This window comes from Elaeis guineensis, chromosome 3 (assembly GCF_000442705.2).
Source record: "Elaeis guineensis isolate ETL-2024a chromosome 3, EG11, whole genome shotgun sequence".
In the NCBI taxonomy this organism is placed as follows: Eukaryota; Viridiplantae; Streptophyta; class Magnoliopsida; order Arecales; family Arecaceae; genus Elaeis; species Elaeis guineensis.
In genome coordinates this window covers 1,302,844-1,325,350 of record NC_025995.2, presented here as the reverse complement: position 1 = coordinate 1,325,350, position 22,507 = coordinate 1,302,844, and the positions used below count along the sequence as shown (strand labels likewise).

General features: G+C 36.2%; 1 protein-coding gene and 1 long non-coding RNA gene across 13 annotated transcripts; one reads left to right on the top strand and one right to left on the bottom strand.

Moving 5' to 3' along the window:
• Positions 1 to 2,181: 2,181 nt before the first annotated feature.
• On the top strand, positions 2,182 to 7,007 carry LOC140856372 (uncharacterized). 7 transcript variants are annotated; one of them, XR_012139526.1, is made up of 4 exons: positions 2,182 to 2,388; positions 2,495 to 3,051; positions 3,346 to 4,334; positions 4,563 to 7,007. It is a non-coding gene; the product is annotated as an uncharacterized lncRNA (long non-coding RNA). The 7 variants fall into 7 exon arrangements; XR_012139528.1 differs by having other exon boundaries at positions 2,185 to 2,665; positions 2,833 to 3,051; XR_012139525.1 differs by having other exon boundaries at positions 2,185 to 2,710; positions 2,833 to 3,051.
• A 1,992-nt stretch (positions 7,008 to 8,999) lies between these two features.
• LOC105042429 (uncharacterized) lies at positions 9,000 to 21,881 on the bottom strand. Of its 6 annotated transcripts, none has more exons than XM_019849550.3 (12): positions 21,581 to 21,881; positions 18,812 to 18,887; positions 18,504 to 18,707; positions 17,853 to 17,977; positions 16,667 to 16,775; positions 16,520 to 16,559; positions 13,962 to 14,051; positions 13,755 to 13,854; positions 13,496 to 13,635; positions 10,874 to 10,976; positions 9,675 to 10,246; positions 9,000 to 9,488 (listed from the first exon to the last, which is right to left on the bottom strand). In XM_019849550.3, exons 3-12 carry the CDS (start codon positions 18,652 to 18,654, stop codon positions 9,221 to 9,223), a joined length of 1,698 nt encoding a protein of 565 aa, XP_019705109.1. In that variant the 5' UTR covers positions 18,655 to 18,707; positions 18,812 to 18,887; positions 21,581 to 21,881; the 3' UTR covers positions 9,000 to 9,220. The 6 variants fall into 6 exon arrangements, with proteins under 6 accessions (XP_019705109.1, XP_019705107.1, XP_010917931.1 ...); XM_019849548.3 differs by having other exon boundaries at positions 9,000 to 9,491; positions 18,812 to 18,949; positions 21,581 to 21,869; XM_010919629.4 differs by having other exon boundaries at positions 9,000 to 9,491; positions 21,581 to 21,869.
• Between the last annotated feature and the right edge of the window lie 626 nt (positions 21,882 to 22,507).

Sequence of the window (22,507 nt, the reverse complement as noted above, 5' to 3'; positions counted from 1 at the left end):
AAATAAAAAATAATCAATTAACTTCATAAAAAACTAACTTTTATAACTTTATCTTTTCCGTACATATGAGTGTCAACAGAACATAACCATACAGGCTTCAAGATATACTTGTTCTTTAGCTATTGGAGCATTGCATATCTTCCGATTATGCCCAACATTATGATATCTCCCACATTTAAGCGTTCCTTTGGTTGGGATTCAATGTGCTTCTTTTTAGGCTTTTCTGCCTTTGGTTTAGTTATAGGTGGTTTTATAATCAGATCCTCACGCTTTACCTCTGTAGGTTTAGAAATATCCGTGATAGGAAAGATGGCATGCTCATACATTCTCCAGTAAGCATCCACTGTGAAAAATTCAGATACATATGTATACACTGACTCATGCTTCCTAATTATCGTTGCACATGCATGGGAGCAAGGGTGACCATAGACCTGCTAATACCTATATGAACAAGTACGGATGTTAAGATTAACTTCGTATAGGTAATCTGTGACTACTTCAAACTGCTCGCCATCCGAATATCGGACTGTAAGACCCCTTTCATCTTCAATGTTCGTATTTATCAGCTCCTCAATCTTAGGATCTAGATATGTCTGCCATTTATGGGAGCGATCACGTCTCTCATGCATCAACTCCATCATCTTATACCATAGCATGTCTACCATAAGAGTTATTGGAAGCTGTCGTGCCTCTTTCATCCAATTGTTAAATGACTCCACAACATTAGAGTACATCCCCCATATCGCTCTTCCTTAAATAGAGCATTTGGCCAGTGATCAATATCTGAGCCACGTTCAATCCATTCACATGCCTTCGGTGAAATCTCTCTTATGTCCCTAATATAACCAATGAATTGTAATATCTATAATGCATAAGCTGCGCTATCAGGTAGGCTCAACATCTTTTCTCTTGTGCTGCCAACAATCCACCAAGCTTTTTTTTGAAATTCTTCTTTAGATGCCGCAAATAATAACCATGGGTAGCATCAGGAAATAAAGTCCTCACACTCTTTGTCAAGCCTTTTGCTCTGTCTGAAATAAAACATAATTGATGATAGTAAGGATCTTCATTGTTATAAATTATATCATGAAGTTTTTCACAAAATCAAATCCAATTGGTATTATTCTCTACACTAACAATAGCAAAAGCTAGTAGAAACATCCCATTCTCAGCGTCAAGTGCTACTGCTGAGAGCATTACACCACCATATCTATTAAAGATATGGATTCCATCCATGAACAATAAAGGGCGGCATCCACTCTTGAATCTAACTAAACATACATGAAAACATATAAACATCCTCTCAAAATGTCCATCTGGATACTCAAGTACAAATAAATTTTCTGGATTAGTCTCAGCCACTGCTTCACTATACCATTGTAAGAGATCAAATGATGTATAATATTCACTATGTAATACAACTCTAGCAACCTCTTTACCAAGCCAAGCTTGTTTGTAAGAAAGATAAATGCTAAAATCTTTTAAAATCTTTTGGTCTATACAATGGTCTGTCTCTAACTTTCTAAAGCACTATATCGACAACCAATGTTTTTGATGCCTTTGGATGTCCGACCCTCACAACACCACTGCCATAAGTATGCGTGTTACTGAATGTTTTGATTTTGAAAGTCTCCTGCTGTCCAACCTTTGATGCATGCAATCTCCATGGATAACTTTCATTGGTGCATTTGATAGTAATTCTTAGTTTATCATTCTTGATGAATTGATAATCTTTGTTACGGGCAATTGAATAATTTCTTAGTACCTCCTTAAAATGAGTTGCATTTTTAAATAACTGACCAATGCCTGTTATGACATTCTTCCATGATCTAGCTAATCGAAGGTCGAATGTAGATGTAGAACCTTGGGATGAAGCTGTGACCGTGAGAGCCATACTCCTAACATCTTGTGGATCAAGTATGCTGTCAAAAATATGAAATAATTACAGTGGATAATGAACTTTGGATGAATCAATTAATAATAAAATAATTTAAAGAAAAAATTTTACTCTGACTCAATTAGACAAGTTGATTCTGATCTATTATTAAGGTTGATCTCCATTTTGATCTCTATTGATGGAGACTTCAATGCACTGTGAAAATCAAGTATGCGTTGGACATCCTCATCATTCTTGAGTTTAAACATAGAGTTTTCTAGAGTGGAAAGTTGATATTTCAGTATCAAAATATTTTTATCTATGCCCACCTACTGCATATCCCATCTATAATTTCATCAAATGTGCTCTTGTTGAATATTGATGCAAATGTTTAGGAGTTATGTGTCATGCTCTCTTGTGTTGCATGAGTTAAGCTTAGGTGTCTCATGTTCCTTATTTTGCTCTGTTCTGTTATAACTGTTTCAGCACGTTGGTTCCAAAAAATATTATAGGTCTTGTAATGCCTATAAAAATGGCAATGTTTAGAGAATGAAGTAGTCTTCTTTTCATTCATTTTTTGTGATAGCGAGTTCCTCATATTGTTTTCTCTGTTTTCAGCTCTGTAGTAATGCTTTGGAGAGTGTAATAGCCAACAAGTTTTTGGTATCAGAGCCAAGTTACATTCGTGGTATGAGAAGAAAACTTTGCTGGTGTGTTTCTACAGTAGTAGAAGGTGATTTAAAGTTACAGGCTGAAGTGCAAGTAAGCATATTGAAGTGAACTGAAAAGGTAAATTCTGTGCTCTACAGTTATTTGACAAAAGTTCTCTAAGAGGTTTGTTATGGCAGCAGCCAATGTTAATAGTCTGAACCTTTCTCAGTCTTTGATTCCTATTTTTAATGGTGAATGTTATGAGTTTTGAAAAATTAAAATGAAGACTCTCTTCTTATCTCAAGACATGGGATCTTGTTGAGAATGGCTACGAAGAACCAGGTGAAGGAGCTCATCTTTTTGCACAACAGAGAAATGAATTGAAGGAAAATCGGAAGGACTCAAAGGCACTATTGCTGATACAGCAGGCAGTTCATGAATCCATATTTTCAAGGATAGCAGAAGCTACAAAATCCAAAGAGGCATGGACCATTTTGAAGAATGAATACCAAGGATCAAACAAGGTGATTACTATTAAACTTCAAAGTCTTCATCGTGATTTTGAGACTCTTTTAATGAAGAATTCAGAATCTGTACAAGAGCTTTTCTCTAGAGTTTTCACTATTGTTAACCAAATTCGAGCTCTAGGAGAAAACTTGTCTGATCAGAGAATAGTTGAAAAAGTATTGAGTAGTTTACCATCTAAATTTGACTATATTGTTGCTGCTATTGAGGAATCTAAAGATTTAAGTTCTTATTCTTTTAATGAACTGATCGGATCTATGCTAGCACATGAATAGTGACTTAACAAGTTACAGGAGAAGAACATTGAGCAAGCTTTTCAAGCAAAGCTGGAAGTTTCCTCAGAAAAAGTGGAACAAATGACTAGCAAACCTACAACTAAAGGTCGAGGCAGAGGTGGATATGATGGTCGAGGCCGTGGTAGGGGTCGAGGCCGTAGTTGAGGAAGATTTGATGCATATCAAGATAACTCTACTAAGCAAGGAGGTAATCGTTGCTCACATGTTCCATGCCATTTTTGCAAAAAGAATGGGCATATTGAAAAGTTTTGTTGGGAAAAAGCAAGACATCAAGCTAATTTTGTTCCAGAAAAGAAAGTGAAAAGTAATTTATTCTTTACTTTTCTTAATGGAGAACAAAGCAATGCTGATGTTTGGTTTCTAGACAGTGGTTGCAGCAACCACATGTCTGGTGTGAAGGAAATTTTTTAAAAAATTGATGATTCTATAAAGTTGCAGGTATGCCTTGGTAACAACAAGCAAGTTCAAGCTGAAGGTAAAGATATGATTAAGATTAAAACTAAATCAAGAAAAGAGAAGTTCATTCATGATGTATTATACATTTCTGGTTTAGCGCATAATCTGATTAGTATTGGACAGCTAGTACAAAAAGGGTATTTAATTTCATTTCATGACAATAAGTGTGTCATTAGCAGTAAAAATTTTGATGTGCCTCTTATGGAAGTTTGTATGACTGCAAACAAGATGTTTCCTTTTAAAGTGTCAGTTAGATCATACTTTGATTGCTAACATGAAAACAGATTCTTGGCTATGGCATAGGCGCTATGGGCACTTAAATTTTCTTGGTCTTAAGTTACTACATGAGAAGAAAATGATGGAAGGGTTACCTTCAATTGAACATGAAGATGGAGTGTGTGAAGGATGCATCTATGGGAAGCATCAGCGGGCATCATTTCCAATTGAAAAGTCATGGAGAGCAAAGAAACCTCTATAGCTAATACATACTGATATTTGTGGACCAATGCAAACACCATCATTGAACAATTGTAAGTATTTTCTTTTGTTCATTGATGGCTATAGTAGAATGTGCTGGGTATATTTTCTAAAGCAGAAATCTAAGGCTTTCTCCAAGTTTTTAGTTTTTAAAGCTCTTGTTGAGAAACAATGTGGCTATCCTATTCATATTCTTTGGACTGATAGAGGAGGTGAATTTTGTTCTAATGAATTTAATGAGTATTGTTAGTTAAATGGAATTAAAAGGCAGCTCACATCAGGTTACATGCTGGAGCAAAATGGAGTAGCAGAGCGAAAAAATAGGATAATTGTCGAAATGGCCAGAAGCATGCTAAAAGCAAAAAATCTACCTAACTCCTTTTGGGCTGAAGTAGTAGCCACTGCCGTCCACCTTCTTAATATATCTCCTACAAAAGCAGTTTGGGATCGGACTCCATATGAGGCTTGGTGTGGTGTGAAACCCAAGGTAAGTGGTTTAAGAGTATTTGGTTCAATAGCATATGCTCATGTTAGCACTGAAAAGCATCAAAAGTTGGATAGCAAAAGTATCAAATGCATATTTATTGGCTATAGTGATCTAACCAAAGGTTACAGAGTGTATGATCGTGTTACTCGCCAGTTGCATATAAATAGGGATGTCATTTTCGATGAAGATGCATGTTGGAATTAGAATGAGAATGAGCAGGTGAGAACTATAGCAGGCTTGGAATTTGCTCAACAACCTAGAGTGGAAAATCTGGAGAATTCTTCAAGCTCTTCATCAAATAGTTCACAAAGTAGTACACCGTTAAGTGAAGATTCTGATAGATCACATGAACCTAGTTTCTCAAGTGATTGTGCAACAAGAAAGGTGAGGTCATTAATAGACATATACAATTTCTGCAACTTTGCTCTCTTTGCTGCAGAACCATCATGTTTTGAGGAAGCTATAGAAAAGGAAGAATGGAAACAATCTGTGGGGGAGGAAATTTCAGCAATAGAAAGAAACCAAACCTGGAAACTAGTTGACTTACCAGAAGGAAAAGAAGCTATAGGCCTGAAGTGGATCTTCCGAACAAAGTTCAATGCTGATAGAAGTGTGCAGAAACATAAAGCAAGACTTGTTACAAAAGGGTATACTCAACAGTCAGGTATAGATTTTTCAGAGACTTTCTTTCCTGTGGCACGAATGGAAACTATTCGAATTGTTTTATCTATGGCTGCACATTATAACTGGTTAGTCTATCAATTTGATATTAAATCTGTATTTTTAAATGATAATTTGTTAGAAGATGTGTATGTTTCACAGTCGCAGAGATTTATAATTGAAGGAAAGGAGGAGAAGGTCTATAAACTTAAGAAAGCTCTCTACAGACTGAAACAAGCTCCACGAGCTTGGTACAGTAGAATCAATGCTTATTTTTGTGAAAATGGTTTTCAAAGGAGTGCAAGTGAGCCCACATTATATATCAAGATGGAAGGTAAAGATCAAATGCTTGTTGTATGTTTGTATATTGATGACATCATATACACAGGCTCTTCTGCATCACTTATCAAAGAATTTAGGGAGAAAATGATGCTTGAGTTTGAGATGTCAGATTTAGGGGCTCTCCATTACTTTCTTGGTCTGAAAATCAAACAAACAAGGTATCTTTGTTTCACAAGAAAAGTATGCTTTGGATTTGCTAAAAAAGTTCAGAATGACAGAATGTAAGAAGGTAGAGACACCTATGAACACAAATGAGAAGCTAACTCTTGAGAATGATACAGAATTAGCAGATGCAAAGTTTTTTCGAAGCCTTGTTGGATGACTAATGTATCTAACACACACTCGTCTTGATATTATATTTGCAGTTAGTATAGTATCAAGATTCATGCAAAAGCCAACAAAGCAGCATGCTGGTGCAGCAAAAAGAATCCTATGCTATGTTCACGGAACTAGTCATTATGGTATTTGGTATTCTCATGCTACTAACTTCAATTTATCTGGCTTTTGTGACAGTGGTTGGGTAGGCTCTTTAGATGATCGAAAGAGTACCACAGGCTTTCTCTTCACTCTTGGTTCTAGAGCAATCACTTAGACTTCAAAGAAGCAAACTACCATTGCATTGTCATCACCTGAGGCTGAATATGTTGCAGCAGCTTCTTCGGCTTGTCAAGCTATTTGGATGCGACAAATACTTGAAGACCTTCACCAGCCTCAACAGGAAGCCACCAAGATCTTTTGCAACAACATGGGAGCTATCTTAATGGTGAAAAATCCTTGTCATCATAGACGGGCAAAGCACATAGATATACGCCATTACTTCCTACGAGAAGCTATTAATAAAGGGTTGATTGAGATGAAGAGTTGTCCAACAAGTGAACAAACAGCAGACATCCTGACAAAGGCCCTCCCTCCAGCAAAATTTTTATATTTTAGAAAGCATCTTGGTGTATGTGATTTTGCATCAAAAGGGGGATGTTGAATATTGATGCAAAAGTTTAGGAGTTATGTATCATGCTCTCTTGTGTTGAATGAGACAAGCTTAGGTGTCCCATGTTCCTTATTTTGCTCTGTTCTGTTATAACTATTTCAGCATGTTGGTTCCAAAAAACATTATAGCTCTTGTAATGCCTATAAAAATGGCAATGTTTAGAGAATGAAGTAGTCTTCTTTCCGTTCATTTTTTGTGATAGAGAGTTCCTCATATTGTTTTCTCTATTTTCAGCTCTGTAGTAATGCTTTGGAGAGTGTAATAGCCAACAACTCTCTCGGTTTACCCTCAATATATTCTCTTTTTGTCTGTATTTTGCCACCACCATATAATAATCCATCTACAATTACTTACTTTATGAGTAATGTGTAGTATAACATATTGATAAAGAGAATATGAAACAGATATCAGTAATCCATGTACGTATCAAACTATTAAATAACATAATAAATAAATATTTATATTTAACTATTTACTTATATAATAAATAAAAAATACTATAAATAAAATAATGGAGATCATATTTTTTTTTTTTTTGGTTTAAAACTGAGTGATAGTATTTTGGAACCAACAAAATAGGAATAAAGATGGATCAGTTGAGGCCGTGCCACAGATTCAAAGAATCATAGGAATGAGGGAGAGATCGGAGGAAAAAGAAGAAAAACAAAAAGGGGAAGAGAGAGCGAAAAATAGAGGGTGTAAAAGAGATATTACCATCTTGACTGTTGGTAGAGATGGAGTGAAAAAGGAGAGTAGGTAACTGCGGCGGTGGTATGAGATTGAATATGTGGCGTTAAGAAAGTGTTCCACTTGAGGGAGTTAGAGGGACAGTATTTGCAAATAAATCAAAAATCTATCACTAAGTAAGTCTCTTCGGGATTAATCTTTTTCTCTAAAATCATCAAGATCATTTCGATCATTTAAATGGGTCTAAAGAGCAGCAGATGACAACAGTAGACGGTAGGGATGCAGAAATAAATCATTAGCAGTTCAAAAATATTTTATTTTAATTAAAAATCTAAAAATAATTTTGAATCAGACTGATAGATAATATTTCCTATTGTTCCCGTGTTGGATCGGTCGATGGCGATGGCCTGCTGCCCGCACGGTCACGAGCCTACCACTTCGAATTTGCTGCTTCGCTTCTACCAGGAAGACGGCCGGTCCCAGTTGACAGTTGACCTCCGGTCGGAGTCATCTCATTGCGGCGGCGGCGAGGACGACGATGCTGGCATGGTAGTGGAGGTTCATACGAGACGCCAGGCGGTGCCCTCGCCGGAGCAAGGAAGATCCTATCTGTTCCAGCCCGCCGAAGCATCGAGCTGCCCTGCCGTCATATCTTCCACTTGCATTGCATCTCGCCCTGGCTGCAGCGCAATAATTCATGTCCCCTCTGCCGAGGAACCCTGCCGCTCATTGAAGATGATGCTCGAGCCATCGAGAGTCGTTTCGTCTTTCCCGTTTGATCAATCTCTTGTGCCATGCCGAGGTTATCTACATCGGGGAAGGGAAGTATGAGAGATGAGATATATTTAGATCAAGATTTCCTCGCTTTATTCTTCTTATACTCCATTCTTTTGATTATATAGTGCCCATATTCTTTCGATCGAGGAACCGGAACGATAGTATTTATTCAAGATGATGTTGAAGCGATCGAGAGTGGTTTCCTCCTCCCCAGCTACCGTTTAATTTATTGATCATTTCTTTTTCTTTTTTAATTCTTTTTTCTCATATAAACTACACCAGAGTATTGCTTTATTATTATTATTATTTTTGCAAAAACATAAGACGATAGTCGACATGTGTTTTGTCGCATGGTAGCGAAAATCTAAAACTTTCACAGGTCATATGAGAGCGTTATGGTGATCAGTGACAGCAAGGGATCTGTACACATTAATGATTTAAGAGAATATATATATATATATTTCATGTAAGAATTAATATATTTTTGTACCACTAAAATCTTGAGAGTTAAACAAGGTTCGAGGCTACCCCATTGACTTTGCTGAGGGATCTTTACACAATAATGATTTAACATGGATCATCAAGTTGAAACTAGCTTCTACTTTAAAACTAATTCCTGATCAAGCAGCTTGAATTAAAATTAGTTTACGTAGCCATAAAGACATGCTCCACGTAAGACTGATGCTTCCATAAATCGTAAAGACTAAACCTGGACACTAAATCCTCATGCGCGATCAAACATGGAGACTTGATGTACGCCCAGGAGAAGTTCAGAGATCAACAGAACCGCACTCAATGATTTATCATTTTGAGTTCTTCCCCCACAAAGACAATGACATTACATCTTTATTTGTATACAGCTGTATCTTTTATTTTCGAGAAATTACAGATGAAAGTTTTCGAACAACACGGCAAATTCTAACCTATCCCATAACCTCCCATTTGTATTCTGCAGTGCGACTCTATCACAGTTTACTGTATCAATTAGCTGTCTTCTCTCAACTTGAACTGAAGCAACAGAACCAATTTTTCTTTTTCTTGTTTTGCCGCAACGTTCCTTCACAAAGACCATTCTCGTTCTGGTGAAAACCATCGGCCTTGAGGCTACCTTCGTCACACACTCTTCTCATGCTCTCCAACACTGGTGGCTGTGTCATAGTGACTTTAGATTCCATCAACTTGTTATGGGAAGAAATCCTAAAATCAACTGCTTGTGTGTTGCCCAAAATCGCAAATCTCTCCCTCGACAATGGGGCAGACTCCACGCTGCTGTTTATGCAAGGATTATAGGCATTCATGAGAGAACATCGATATCAGTACTACAATAGATGTAATTCCATTTGATATAGATACTTCGCAACATATGACTATGGAGAAGTACTAAATGATAAAGAATGTAAAATTCTAGCATCCAACTTGGGTTTTAGGTATCATTGTATTACTTAAACTGACCTGGAACCTTTGGCATCTGACCTGGCTTCAGAACTGGCTGATGGTTTATCCATGTTGCTACTGATTTCAATTGCATCTTCATCACTGGCAGAACCAGCTGCAGCCTGTGCGGCTGTTTCAGAAGCTAGCAACTGCTGACCAGAGGATGAGCAGTTGGTCTGGATATTAGAACCTTTGTTTCGAATAATAGCAATTGCACTATCCAATATGCCTAGAGCATGTTCCACCTCAGGACTGATAGAAGCTTCTTCTTTAACAGGATGTTCCTGATCAGTGATCGTATTGGTTGCAGGGGCACTAGTGGCTTGATCCAATTCCAAACATTGATGCTGTTCTGCCTCCTCTTCTACAATCTCAGAGACAAATGAACTCTCTGTTACTGGTGTCCTTTCTACAGTGGTTTTTACCGTATGTTCTGCAGGGATGAGGCCTGTAGGTTTGTCCCCAATTGTTCCCACCAAACCTGTCTTGAATTTGTTGTGTAAATCCAGGCCTTCACGAACCTGAGTATACATTGGTCCTTCTAACGCCCTGCGGTAATCATCATCACTGGTGGCCACAGATCCAACAGCCTGCAAAGGATGTTCATATTTTTACTAGCTTATTTCTCAATGATCTCGACTCCAGCATCAAATGATTAACACTGAAAAAGTGAATGTATGCCAAATATTGGTAGCAAAAGCCTGCAATATTGACAGTTATTGATTACTAGATTATGCCTCTGCTATAGGTGAAAAATATGGAGAAGGAAAAGGAAAATTTTTCCATGTCGTAGAAAGATTTTTTCAGAAGACATACTAATGAAGTTCTCAAGAATCTGTCAATTTACCGTTGAACAAACAAATGAAAAACTAATTTTTCCCCCCAAAAAAAGATTTCCACTTAATTTTCTTTGCAACCATACCCACCCTTGAGGTAAGCATTGAAAAAATATACCTGTGCTGACTTGAAATTCATGATAACAATATTGAATTGTAATATATATATACAAAAAAAAAAAAAAAAAAACTTAGTTATCATTGTGTGGCATAATATTCTTTATGGGGTACAACCGTGTCTTTGGCTTTATTTTATTTTTGGAAGATGAACTGTTACCCCCCCCCCACCCCCCTTCTTCTCTTTTGAAACGTGGAACATATAATACAAGATAACAATAATAAATGTACCCTAGCTGTACATTAAACAAATGAAAATAAGACCTTTTGATATAGCTTGTATCCACTGCCCAGTAGCTGCCTTGATATGAAGTTGATAAGTGATGGAGGCACAAAATCCAGTTTGATGTCCATATTTGCTATAGCCCTGGACAACTAGAAGATCTAAATTAAAGAGAAGATTAAAAAGAAAAAACTAAATATTAAAACTAGGGTATGGCTGTTGATTTGTAATATTATAAAAGATCATCAAGGAAGTACAGCTGCTAACTAGTTTCACTTTGAAGTTGCTTTTATTTAAAAAAAAAAAAAATCTAATAGCAGGAAATAAATAAATGACAAACCAGCATGCATCTTAATATGTTAAGTTTACCATTGCTGAGAGTTCAGTGTTCTATACACTTGAAAAGTAAATGACTGCTGTTTTTCCATATAACTTTGCTATCACACAGTTATCATCTTTCAGCAAGGTTAAATATTGTCTCATTGGCCATAACAACTATTAAATAGAGAACATAAAACTTATGGAGTAAAATAGAGAGGTTAGAAGACTCAAGCATAAGTAGATATGAGAACAATATCATGAGAACACAGAAATTTGAGAGCAGATTCTTCTGTTAATCTGACTGTTTCTTTTGCTTCAATGTGTAGATAGAGAATATGGTAACTAAGCAATTTTCGAAAGTACTACTTTTTGACATACAATTGGAAAAAAAGAAAACTACATTTCCAATGGCTGCACATTTAGCAACATAAGATGAAAAGAATCAGAAATAGTAATACAACATAACCATTTAACTAATAACAGTAACAGTTTATGATACTTGGTGGAGAAGGCAGAGGTGTCAACAAGTGCAAGAGTGCAAGCAAGATATTGAAGCTGGAATGTATACTCAAGCAGGTACAGTTGGTCATTGAAAAGTATCCATGTTCACCCCCAAAAGAAAAGAACAAGAGAGCGGGGGGGGTGCTGGGGTGGGGGAGGGAGAGAGAGAGAGAAGATCCTTGTTGCATTCTTGTGAATATCCCATCAAATTCCTACAATCAGGAGCAACCATGGGATTAGGAAAGGGGATATTTGGATCGGTTTTGGGTATGGAAGATCCTATGACAGTAGTACTAAAATATTCTAGAATAGTTTGTTTCTATCCATTAAATTATTGTATTTTATTATACTACTATTAGGATGGATATAAAAGCAGCAGCAATGACAATGGATCTAAGATAGGGTGGAAGCTTTATAGCCATTAACAGAATTGGAGAGAGGTTCTAGTGTGGTTGCAGCACACAAATGAGCCCTATTTCCCCCATATGGCATAAAAATATAAAGTGAAAAGGGCGTCTATATTACAATATTGTGCAGTTTAGAAACCCCTCCAAGCAAACAAGTAAAAGCATATCAATCACTTAAACCAATGCCTCCATATTGTGCGTCATGTACTTGACTTCGACCTTATGTCTATCAGGATGTAGAACATTTGAATGCATGTTTCTTTTTTCTTTTTTTTTTGGTGGAGGAAACATTTGAATGCATATTTCAACAATATATGTACCATTATAACAAATTTCATATTTTGCCATCGATGCTTGCCTAGAGCAACAAGTGAGGAAAAGTTTGCAATCTATTGCTTAGTTTTCTTATTTAGGTAATACATGGTATTCCTTACATAATTTTCTTTTGAATCAAGAATTTTCTCAGAATTGTTGACTAAAGTTTTTTCCCTTTACTTGATAACAGGGCTTTGACGTATTTTACTATAATTAACCACAAATAGGGTCTCAATTATTCAGGGTTTGCTAATGACTTCCTGAAATGCAAATGATACAGAAAACAAGTGCCTTTTGTTCTCTATTTGATAAAAGAAATGGAACCCACCATACATGATTTTCATATATTATTGTATCTCATTTTTCCAGTAAAAATTCCAAAACTGCATCTAAATTTTTTGTTAAATTAAGAGTTTCTTTTGTTACTGTGAATCCCTGACTTTTACCAGATGGCTATCTAACTTTTACAAAAACCTTAAATACAAAAATAAGGACTCCAAATAAACACAAACTCTTGAAGAAATATATGCATGCTGGTAAAAAAAAGTGCTAAATGGTTTTAGCAATTCACAGCATTAAGCAATAGGTTAGTGTTTATTCTACTCTTCCATCATTGGCAGAAAGGAAGCTAGACAAAAACATTAACTGATGGTCCCTAATTAAGCAATATAAAATCTTCCAAACTTCAGTCATGGCTGGATCTTTGTCCGAGACCCTGTAAGCCAATTAGATATGACAATTTTATTATTGGTAATTAATATTCAGCTTAGTTTTTGCAGAATTATCATAGATAAATATAGCGTTTGTCTCTAGATACCTAGTCTTAGATAGTTGAGATGGTTAGCTATTTTGACTTGCAAATGGTTGTTTCATCATGCCACCTGAATAATGCACACAACAGGGGGGTCCTCAAGTATGGTTACTCTGAAAGCAATATGGAGAAAAAACAGTGACAGTAAATTGCAATTTCCTCAGGTTAAAAATGATGTAGATTGAGTGATGAAACTGGAAACCATAGTAAGCCTCACCAAAGATTTATCTCGGTATAACCTTACAAGCATATCCCATCTTCTGAGAGAATGTGGTTAGATGGTGAGACAATCTAGTAATGCAACTTGCCTGAAATAGCTTCTGTTGGCACTAGCTTTTTGCAAAATGAAGCCTCCAACTAAATCCACCCGCACTATATCTTTTGCTTCAGGAATTCCATCTATACTGAACCCATGAGTGCTTATATCTATATGTTCCGATTCTGAAATCTACAAGAGAATAGACAACATGAGCATATCGTTTTCTAGCTTAGACTGTTAAGCTTTAAAGTACATGAGAATCAATGAATTGGTTCAAAAATACTATGAGCAAAATGTTGGGATTTTACCGTGTTGATTAGCACAAGAATGAGATCTTCCTTCAAGTATTCAATTTCAAAATAGTGCAGAAGAGCCTCCCTATCAGAAACTGGCCAGGCAACCTTCACTCTTTCTTCCAAATAGTGAAAGAACAAAAATTAATACATCAAATTTTGAGATGAACCAAGCACAAGGAAAGACTCCAAAATTATTCACCAACAAAAAGCATAACTAACCTTACTAAAGATATTTCTTCACCAATTCTGACTTTTTGCAAACAGGTGGACATGATAATTTTGAATGTCGGTATGTTGTACTGTGGCCACCTGAAAAAGGAGATACTTGTTCAGCATATGGGCTGGGAAGCTATGATCTTTAGTCAATAGTCAGCTTAATGCCCAAACTGCTCCCAAGTGCTGTAATAATGTTCCAGTTATCAAAACAAGTGAATTAACTGAGGGCATATCACCCTTCAAGCACTGCTGGCATCTCAATATGCAGTTATTTATAATCTTTTCCTATAGTATTGTTAAAAACCAGATCATCATGTGGAGGGGTTAAGAAAGGTTTGACATCTAATATGAAGTTATTTGCCTTTGGTTCGAAATATCCATGTTGCACTACATGGTTGCTTCAAAGAGAAAAGAAAAAGATTACTATATTATGATGACTAGGGTACAAATCTATTGCTGGATCTCTTTCACATGGGTTTAGCTCTCTTAATGTTTATAGGAAATATAAATACAGTTGTGAGAAACTTATGTGCTGGGAGCATTGCTGGCTCAAAAAGTGCAAGAACTTCTTGCATCACCTCAGCATGAGGCACACAAACATATGCTTATGAAAGCCCAACCGAAGTATCTTGAAGTCTAAAAATGAACTATTGCATAAGGAAATGAAAATTCAGATATCAATTAGATCTTGGAAGTAGTGTGAAGTGTCTGGACCTGGAGTTTAAATTGTTCGGTGATAAAGAAGGTCCAAGATGAACATGTCAAACAATCGATGCATGGTAAAACAAGGAAGAGTAGGATGAGGAACAAGTACATGGAAGGAGGACTAGGAGTTGCACCAATTAAAGACAAGTAATTACAAATATGTAGAGGGGCAGAACAAAACAGGATTTGACTCCACTCCCCTAAATATATTGAAATAAACTCTGATCTGCACAATGTGGTTCCACCTTGTGTAATTGTTCTATAGGTTTTGTGAGTGGTATGAAATATTAGCCTATTCTGGATAGAATAGCATGGAATGATGATTAAGATGTACAATTTATGCTTCACCCAATAAAAAACTGAAGAACAAAAACATGAATCAACTAATCAACTGATTCAAGTTAAAATAGGTAACAGGATGACTTACATAGATTAATCCTTAGCCAATTCTAGGAGGGTTTGATTGGACCTTAAAAAAACCCACAAATCTTGGCTTCACCTAGGACCACAGCATCAAATTTGTTTGCATCAACAGCAACCCTAGTCTCCATCTCCATGTCTGGTTTACTTTCTAATAGGCCATGAACTAGATCAGAATATGCACGCCAAGCTGTTTTCATTTTTTTTAATTTTTTTTTAATTTTTATTTTTTAACTATGCCTGCTAAATTTGCTGCTAACACAATGATACAAATAGAATATCTACACAGATTTGCTAGAATGTGCCACAAGGCCTAAAGGATAGAAATATTTGGGGGATATTCCAAGATTCACTAGTATTATCCACATAAACTGTTCTAAGGCTCCTCATTTGACAAATAAGAATATGTAATATAGGAACAATTAAGGATGGCCTATGAGGGCCAGGTGGACCTAATCAGAGGATCAGAAAGGGTTTAGGTAAAAGAAAGAAAACAGCCTACTGTCCTGTTAAAAAAAACAACTCAGAAAAGGTGGTTTCTGGTAATCGCAAAAACAAGAGTAAAGTGAGATCTGTAAGAGTAAAAGGCACATAATATTAGCAGAGATTGAAGATAACAAATGAGAGATAAAGAAGAGAGAGAGGAGAGAGAGATTAGGGGGGACAGGAAGGGCCAAACCTGGCAAACATAACTCTTTCATTCAACCAATTATTTCAAATAGAGCACCTTCCAGCTGACAGCCAAGGACCACTCTATCGTTTTTATGACCAACAAGTAAACTAGGGCTCGTAATAATCCAGTCACTAAACCCCAAAAGCTTTCCTAAAAGGAAAAAAGTGGAACCACACAAAATTCTATATGAAAATACACCTAAAATACCCAAAAACCAAATCCTAATGATTTTATGACTTACCCAACACAACATGTATCTAAAGTAGGACTCTTGTGACAAGTCCTACTTAAGAAAGGACTCTAAAAACCCTAATTTAAAAATATACAAATAAAGTTCCAATATCATAGTAAAATCTGGAGTCAGCTAATTTTTTTGCTCGTTTTCAATGATTCAATATGGCTCTCAATAAGACTAATCTGTTGAACTGTTGAGATCTAGAAAAGCAATTTGCTTGACCCCTATTCAAGTCCTCTAGGACAAGAGCTGCTGGCATAAAGATAATATTCGTTCTAAATAAAATTTAAAACCAAAAAATAAGCAAGCTACAGTTGACGTTGCTCAAAGGCTGATAACCAAGAACACCCAATTAAAATTTTAATATTATGTGTCATCTCAAAGAACTCTAGTCTTTTATTTAATTAAAGAAAACTACAAGAGAAAAGCAAATGAATAGCAAAAACATGAAAATGCAACATTATACATAAGGCAAAAAAATATATAAATAATCAATAATATGCCAGCCATGTTAAACCATCCACTCACCATTTTTTATAGAGAGTAGACTCCCATGAAACGCATAAACCTATGAGAAACAAAGAGCATTAGGATTATATATCCTTTAGTGTCAGCTTTATTTGGCAACTAAATGCCAAAGAACAATAGTCTCATAAGACTGAAGCTTCAACTTACAGACATCAATAGGTCCATCAACATAACCTTCAGTGAGAAGAGTATGAAATGGAGTGCCATGGGGACCTTCACGATACATCACACGAAAATGATCTGTATCTTGCTTTATCTGGAAGGCGTCAAAATCACCAATAAATAATGTCAGCATGTAACTTGGAATGATGAAAAGAACAAAAAAGAATAGTGACACTTCCATGCTAATAATGATAGTACCAGATGACCAATGGACAGAAAACAAGTTCATGACTTGAAAACATTCATGTATGCATCCTCCACAGACTCTCATGAATATCAGATACAATCATGCCGGTATGAACGATGAAAAATGTAACAGTTCAGGAGCATATCACAACGACTAGATATCAGAAGAAGAGTTGCTAACAGGAACTTAGATATGCAAATCTTAAAGGAAATGGAAGAACGGAAGGGGGATAAGGTAGAACATATAGGAGAGGATGAGAGGCTTTTCCACATGCACAAAAGGGTATTGCTTTATTTCATGGAGCTATAAACAGGCTATAGTTAGAGAAGAAGGTGAACTATAGGAATGAAGAGTGACGTAACATAATGGGAAGATTAGGACAATGAGGAAAATGACAATTTTTCCTAGATAACTAATTTAGGAGGGAGCCTAAGTGGAAGATGAAGTGCCAAAAGCTATAATGGAAAAACACAGTTTATTGCTAGTGTGAAAAAAGAATTCTCCAGGTTTCCAGGATAAACAATTTTGCAGCAGCTGGATGAATGCCGTTGACTTATTTCCTTCCTTAACATAGTCATATACGGGTATTGTTGGTCATTGTTTAACAGAATTAGTCTTTTTGTCATGTCTTGGAGATGATTCTTTTGGTAAGTCTGCAATGGTTCTAAATATTTGGACTCAGTGGGGGTCATCGGGACTCATAGATAAGAAAAACAGATTCTAAATGAATATATGATCAACTTTCTAGGAGTACACTGGGTTTAAATCTTCCATAGTTATAGTCTAAATCATCAAATTATTTCTTATATGCATCAAAGCAGATGCACTAATACTACCATTTCATTGGATCATGTAGAAGGACTTCACATCTGATGCTGCTGATAATGAAGAATTAAAATGAAACAAATAATCTAAATTTAAAATTTTGCAAGAATTCAATATTCATGTTTTGTAGAAAGAACGAATACAAAATAAGACTGGTACCTTCCAATCACTCTGTGATGTCCCACGAGTCTTAAAAGGCTCCATTCCACCTGAAGCACTTCTCAACATCTCAAGAAAATTGGAAACCTCTCTTGCCCGCTTTTCTACAACGGGTCCCATGTCTCCTGTCCAGCACAAAGTTAAAGAAATTTAAAGAATGCCAAAAATATATAACATCATGAGGGAATAATGTTGCTAAGCACTACAGCCTCCATATGAAAAGAAATTAGTGCATCAGACAATTTCATGAGATAGATATGTAACACTTAGCAACTACAGCCATCTGAAGGAGAAACCTCAATATGGAACAGATCAACATAAAAATCATATATTTAAATTCAGAATTTGTATTACTACTGCTACTCCATATCAAATCTTAGCTGATCTATGAAGACAATACTCACCAGAGGTAATATAATATTGCTTCTATGGATTTCACAGAAAACATAAGTGAAAATCTATCTGTAACCAGTTGGATAACATTATGGTCTTTACTTGAAAGTCTGAGTGACAATATTCTTGCTAGCCCAGAAAGATGGAAAATAAGGAACCATACACAAGCAATAAAAACTAAAATAAAATTGTAAATCTATTACAGAAATTCTATCACAATTGGTTGCAGTTCGAAGGTGCATTGAATAAAATCCCAACCTTTCATGCCAGAAAACGAGGAGCGTAGAAGTTGATTTTTGACGAGTGACTTGATTAACTCTTCATTTGCAAGATCAGGCAAAGCAAGAGTCTGGTCCAGTCTTTCTCGTAGTTCTAGAACTTTCTTTTTCTTCTCCATTTTAGCCTCCATACAGCTATCAAATATCTTTTACCTCCAGCCAATTATGTCTTAACCATATGCTACTGTTGGACAATATAAAAGGATATGTTAGAGATGAATCCAAATGAATCACCAAGATCATTAGAAATATTATATGGATATTTTCCTTGGATTCAAAATAAATTACCTATTAAGAAGATCCTGATTATATTTAGATGGAGAACGACGTGCAGGTTAAGGTACTGGTGGAAATATTACATCTTCTGAAAGCAAAAGGTTTTCTGATTATCTTTTTATGGTAAATAAAACTACAAAGTCCCAACTTCTGCAAAGGAAACAGTTGAGAACTAAGTGCAATTCATAAATTACCAAATAGAGTAGATAGGCAGATCAAAGTATAAAAACTACAATCCAACAAGCTAGAAGCTTTTGAAATTTTAAATAGGAAAAATTGCATGAAAGAATTAAACTAATAATTCAAGTTCCCCCTATGTAGGTTCGCTTCAGGGGATGCCTTTTGTTTTGCCTTCCGTTTCTTTCTCACTGTTTCTGATGTTCCACTTCATTCTCTTAATGAAATGGTGAAGGCATTACCATTCTTTTTAACCCAAAAAAAAGAATTAACGTAAAAATAAAAGTTTATCCTGATAGTTTCTCATGAATGGCTGAAATGTCAAACGTGCATGCCCATGTACAAGAAAAAGAACACATAGTCAAACGATTGGAAAAACTAACAGTTAGCAAAAGCTATCCAAGCTCTATTACCTTGGCCGCTCAAAGAACGAAGGCAAATCTAAAGACCCTTTCAAGAGGGTCCCACAATATGCACAAATTCATAAGAATTGTAAACGTGGGTGGTAGTAAAGAAAGTACAAGAATTCTGCTTTACAAAGTTTCTAAGCCATTATCCTTTCTGGTATTAACATATCCAATACAAAAGAATCTTAATTCATCTCCTAACTGGAGTACCCATAGACATAAGAAAAATACACAATGTTACATACATAAAATCCACCAAGTAAAGCTCATCATATGTGACTCAAAATAAACTTTCTCTATCCTTTCATTTTTATTAATGGAAGAATGGTAACAACTCACTCATCATAGACATTATTTCTATTGTCAATGTTCTTTAGCGAGGCTGTAACTGATGCATTAACATGACATACTTCTATCTTTTCAAAAAGTATGGTTCTTTCTAACTACTGTTTTCCCTGATCACAAAAACAACAAACACAAGAAAAACTCATCAAAGCACCTCCAATGAGTGAAAAGGTTCTTAAACACAACATGCCATTAGAGATTATGCTATCCCTCATATTAGTGAACAAACAGCAGCACTAAAAGGAAGTTGCCTATCTTCAACCACCACACTTTTACCCAGTGGTTGCCTGCATGAACTTTTCTATATCCTATTGTTTTCTCAGTCAGTGGATAGTCCAAAAGCATCAACAAAGTGCATGAAGCTATGCTGAAACTCTAATCAAAGTGATCAAATTATACCTTTAATAAGCATTCTAAATACCTTTTCTTGTATCTCATAGAAACAGGACACGGATGTCACCCACTCACTAAGAATCAGAATATACATATGAAAATCGGCAGGGTCAACAGCTTTGCACTCATGTCACATCTTACTGGAAAAACCAACAAAATCAACGAACCTACATCAAATCAAGTTCCATCCACAGAAGTCTCTTCATAGACCAGCACCTCTTCTCACACATCTCATGCAACAGAAAAACCAGTCAAATATTGATTCAAATCCAAAATCTAAACAATCTAATTTGCTAATAAAGAAAAGCTTTTTCTCTGGACTATCACTGGCCTCCGTCATCATGTCAGAGCTATAGACGCTAACAGAACTCATTGCTGTATTCCCAAAACCTTAAAAATTAAAAAGAAAAACTAAAAAAAAATCAAGAATTCATTTTGGGACTATCAAAACCTCCTGTGGAACCACTCACTTCTTCTGTAAGAACAGAAAACCAAAAGAATTTATCAAATCCATCAACACCACTAGCAAATTTAAAGAAGAAAATAAAGAGCGAGAGGATCACTTGCCCATATCCTTTGTCCACTCAATTCAGGACATCCAAGTCCAAAGGAAACCATCCGCGGATATCATCTACACAGACTGCAGAGAATAATCAGATCTGATCTAGAGAATTCTCTATATAGTATTCCTGCACATATTTCCGAGCACCTTTACTTGTATATTTGCCACCAAAGTATTTATCTCGATCCAAAACCTTCAGATTCCAATGCCAGATTAACCGACAAAATAGCTGTCTTGAGGCTATCACTGTCCCCCCACATCACATGGAAACTTTAACCATCCACCCCAGCTCCCATCCCACTAAAATCTATATAAAACATTAGAGTCCTCTACACAGAGTAGTAAATCTATAAAAATAACTAGTAGGGCATACCAACATTCACCACAGAGCATCCAGCTGAAAGCACCATCAAAGCGATCAGAGATGCATCACAAATATACGAAATTTGGTGAAATCAAATACACAAGGAGTTAGTTCTCTTTACCGACATCTGTGCCCCATTAGCAAAAATCGCAAGCATCGAGAATTGCCACCAAAACCAAACACTCAGATCCAAAATCTAATTTTGAGCAGAGTTTTCCGACAAAAACCAATCTCGGTGCAAGAGCTGTCCACTTTGATATCGTAAACAGTCAAAATTCGATCGAAAACAATCGAAATTTTACATCCTACCAGTACGATTGCCTCCCCTTCCAGCTCTGGTTTACAGAAAAGTCTCGGGAGCGCCAACTTGGACCAATGTTTGGGACCAGATATGATCATAAGACTGAAGAATCCCAGACCATTAAAAAAAAAAAAAAAAAAAAAAAAGCGTAATTTCACCGACAAAAGGCAATCTAGGGGCAACCCTTTGTTCCGGATAACCCATGAGAAGCAGGAATAAAGTTTACACCTACCAGCTCCAAAGAGATCTTCTTCCGCTCACTTCCACCTCTGTATCATCGTGGTATGTAAAGAGCGGGTTTGGACGAATAGAGTGGAAACTAAAGAAGAGAAATTAAGGGGGGGCTTCAAAGCCTTCCCTTTTTGTGGTAGGGTGAAGGAACGAGAACGAATGGAAACAAGCAAGATCGATAACAACAACAGTAAGTACAAGGAGCAAGCTTTTGGACTTAAAGTCTAGTTCGACGGCTGGCGATTAGTACTGCAAAAATAAAGGCCAGACCGATGGGCAAGATTCCAAAATGCGGACGGAATACGGTAGGATGGAATCGGTGAGGTGTCACATTCTGCGTCCCACAACAAAGCGGCTTCCTTTTAACCGGAATGCATGACTTTCTTTTAATGCGGCCTTCCCTTCCCCTTCCACCAACTTGTGTGTCGGCCGTGTGGACTACGGAATGCATCAACATACTCCATGGAAAAGTGCTACAGGACGTGTTCAAACTGCCACCACCTAAACCAGCTCTCTCTCTCTCTCTCTCTCTCTCTCTCTCTCTCTTTGTGTGCGCGTGTGTGTGAGGGCCCGCGGGGGGCGGCTGTTGGGGCGCTCTTTTTTCTAAAAAATTATCCAAAAGAAAATGTATTTCTCTAATGCATTATTCCTTTTATTTTTTTATGAATAAAAAATTTATAAAAAAAATTATATTTTTTTAGATAAATATTTTTTACATAATATTTAGATAGAAACTAGATAAATTAGTTAATTAAAAAATTGATCAATTTTTATATAATATTTAATTATTACAATATATACAGAGAGAGAGATTATAAAAAAAATTAGCTACAAAATATCATAGGGCCATTTTGTCAAAAAAGGGATTATATATAGACCACGCCAACTGAAACGATTGGTACCTAAATACTAAGTGCTCATAAACAAA